Raw genomic sequence first — 1,801 nt, 5'->3', positions numbered from 1 at the left:
GTGGCGGGAGGTGACGTGTGCGGAGCGGAGCCGGTGCGGGATGGAGGGGCTGTGCCAGCAAACCAACAAGTGCGTGAGGGACTGGGGCGTGTGAGGGACTGAGGGGTGTGTGAGGGGCTGTACCGGCAAACCAACAAATGCATGAGGGGCTGGGGGTTGTGAGGGGCTGTACCGGCAAACCCACAAGTGCGTGAGGGACTGAGGGGTGTATGAGGGCTGTACCAGCACACCAGCAAGTGCGTGGGAGGTGAGGGATATTTGTGAGGGACTGGGGGGTATGTGAGGGATTGAGGGGCGCGTAGAGGGGCTGTACCAGCAAACCAACGAGTGCGTGAGAGACTGAGGGGGATATGAGGGATTGAGGGATGTGTGAGGGCTGTACCAGCACACTAACAGGTGCGTGGGGGGCTCCGGGGTATGTGTGAGGGACTGGGGTGTGTGTGAGGGATTGAGGGATGTGTGAGGGGCTGTGCCAGCAAACCAACAAGTGCGTGAGGGGCTGAGGGGTGTGTGGGGGATCGAGGGAGGTCTGAGGGGCTGTACCGGCAAACCAACAGGTGCGTGAGGGATTGCGGGGTGTGTGACAGATTGAGGGATGTGAGGGAATGAGGGCTGTGTGAGGGCTCGGGGTGGTTGAGAGATTGAGGGGTGTGAGGGATTGAGGGGTGCGTGAGGGGCTGACGGGTGTGTGAGGGCTCGGGAGCTCCGTGAGAGATCGAGGGGTGCGGGAGAGAGTGAGAGGGATGTGAGGGCTCGGGGTGTGTGAGGGCTGTCCGGAGGATCGGGGGCAGACCCGCAAACCGAGTGTGTGTGGGGCCGGGCTGGGTGTGCGGGATCCCGGGGCTGACACCCCACAGATCTCAGCACCCTTAAAAAGCGTTTCCCCATAAAAAACCCGATTCTGGAGGGGGCAGAACCGCGTGTGCCACGTCAGCCCCGCGGGCTCGGCCGGCCCGGGGCACCGGGAGCGGGGATTGCCGCCCGTCGCTGCCGGGTTATTTAAAACACACCCGTTTGTAAGGAATTCTGCAGCAGGGTTTGAGGGGCTGCCGCAGTTTAAACCACCTCTGGAGACGTGGGGCTGCTTGAGGATAAGCCCCACATTTCACAGATAATGTCTGGAGAGGGAGGAGTGGTTTGGGAATTGCAAAATAAGGCAAAAAATCTCGTGGTTCTGTTGGTAATCCATGTGGAGTAACTCACGGGAAAGGGGCCAAAGGACACAGTTCAGCCAATATTCCAGATTTCCGTGGTTAATTTGCATTTTGTGGGGCTCTGTTAAGGAAGGTGGGGTGGTAACAGACTTGAATTGAATGTTGTGTTGAATCCTCATTTCTCTGTCACTGAATAGTGATACAGTGACCCTGCAGGGGAGAGCAGGACATCCTGCTGGAGATCTGGAAATGCAGGAATGGCGCAGCAGCTGTTAGGGATATGGGCACTGGTGTTGTCCTGTTCCCATTTCTGAACTGCCACATTTTGTGATCATTGAGTGGTTCAGGTTGGAAGGGACCTTAAAGCCCATCTAGTTCCAGAAGAATTTAACAACCATAAATACTTTTTTTTCTTTTATTTTTCTATGCCACTGCTTGTCCAGCCACAATATTTTTTTCTTATCATTACAAGCTTTTAATTTCAGTTGATGCCTGTGAATTCACATGCTGTGAGACCATGAAAATCATTCCCACTGTCATCTCCAGACCAAGCTGAACAGCTGTTTTCTTGTAGAAAAGCTGATCTGTGTTTTTCATAACCTTCACCTTGATTTGTGTTTTTAAATAAAGTTACTTTGTAGGTGCAT

At 54.4% G+C, this 1,801-nt stretch overlaps 1 protein-coding gene across 2 annotated transcripts in view; it reads left to right on the top strand.

Moving 5' to 3' along the window:
• The first annotated feature begins 6 nt into the window (after nucleotides 1–6).
• Nucleotides 7–1,801, top strand: part of GOSR2 (golgi SNAP receptor complex member 2) — a 15,265-nt gene continuing 13,470 nt past the window's right edge. For both annotated transcript variants that reach the window (XM_005429000.3, XM_005428999.3), the window contains exon 1: nucleotides 7–69. In XM_005429000.3, coding sequence (XP_005429057.1) covers nucleotides 41–69 — 29 coding nt within the window. In that variant the 5' untranslated portion in view covers nucleotides 7–40. The remainder of the gene's footprint in view (nucleotides 70–1,801) is intronic.

Source organism: Geospiza fortis, unplaced genomic scaffold, assembly GCF_000277835.1.
Source record: "Geospiza fortis unplaced genomic scaffold, GeoFor_1.0 scaffold373, whole genome shotgun sequence".
In the NCBI taxonomy this organism is placed as follows: domain Eukaryota; kingdom Metazoa; phylum Chordata; class Aves; order Passeriformes; family Thraupidae; genus Geospiza; species Geospiza fortis.
Note: the sequence above shows the minus strand (reverse complement) of the source record. Positions and strands in the feature narration are given on the sequence as shown.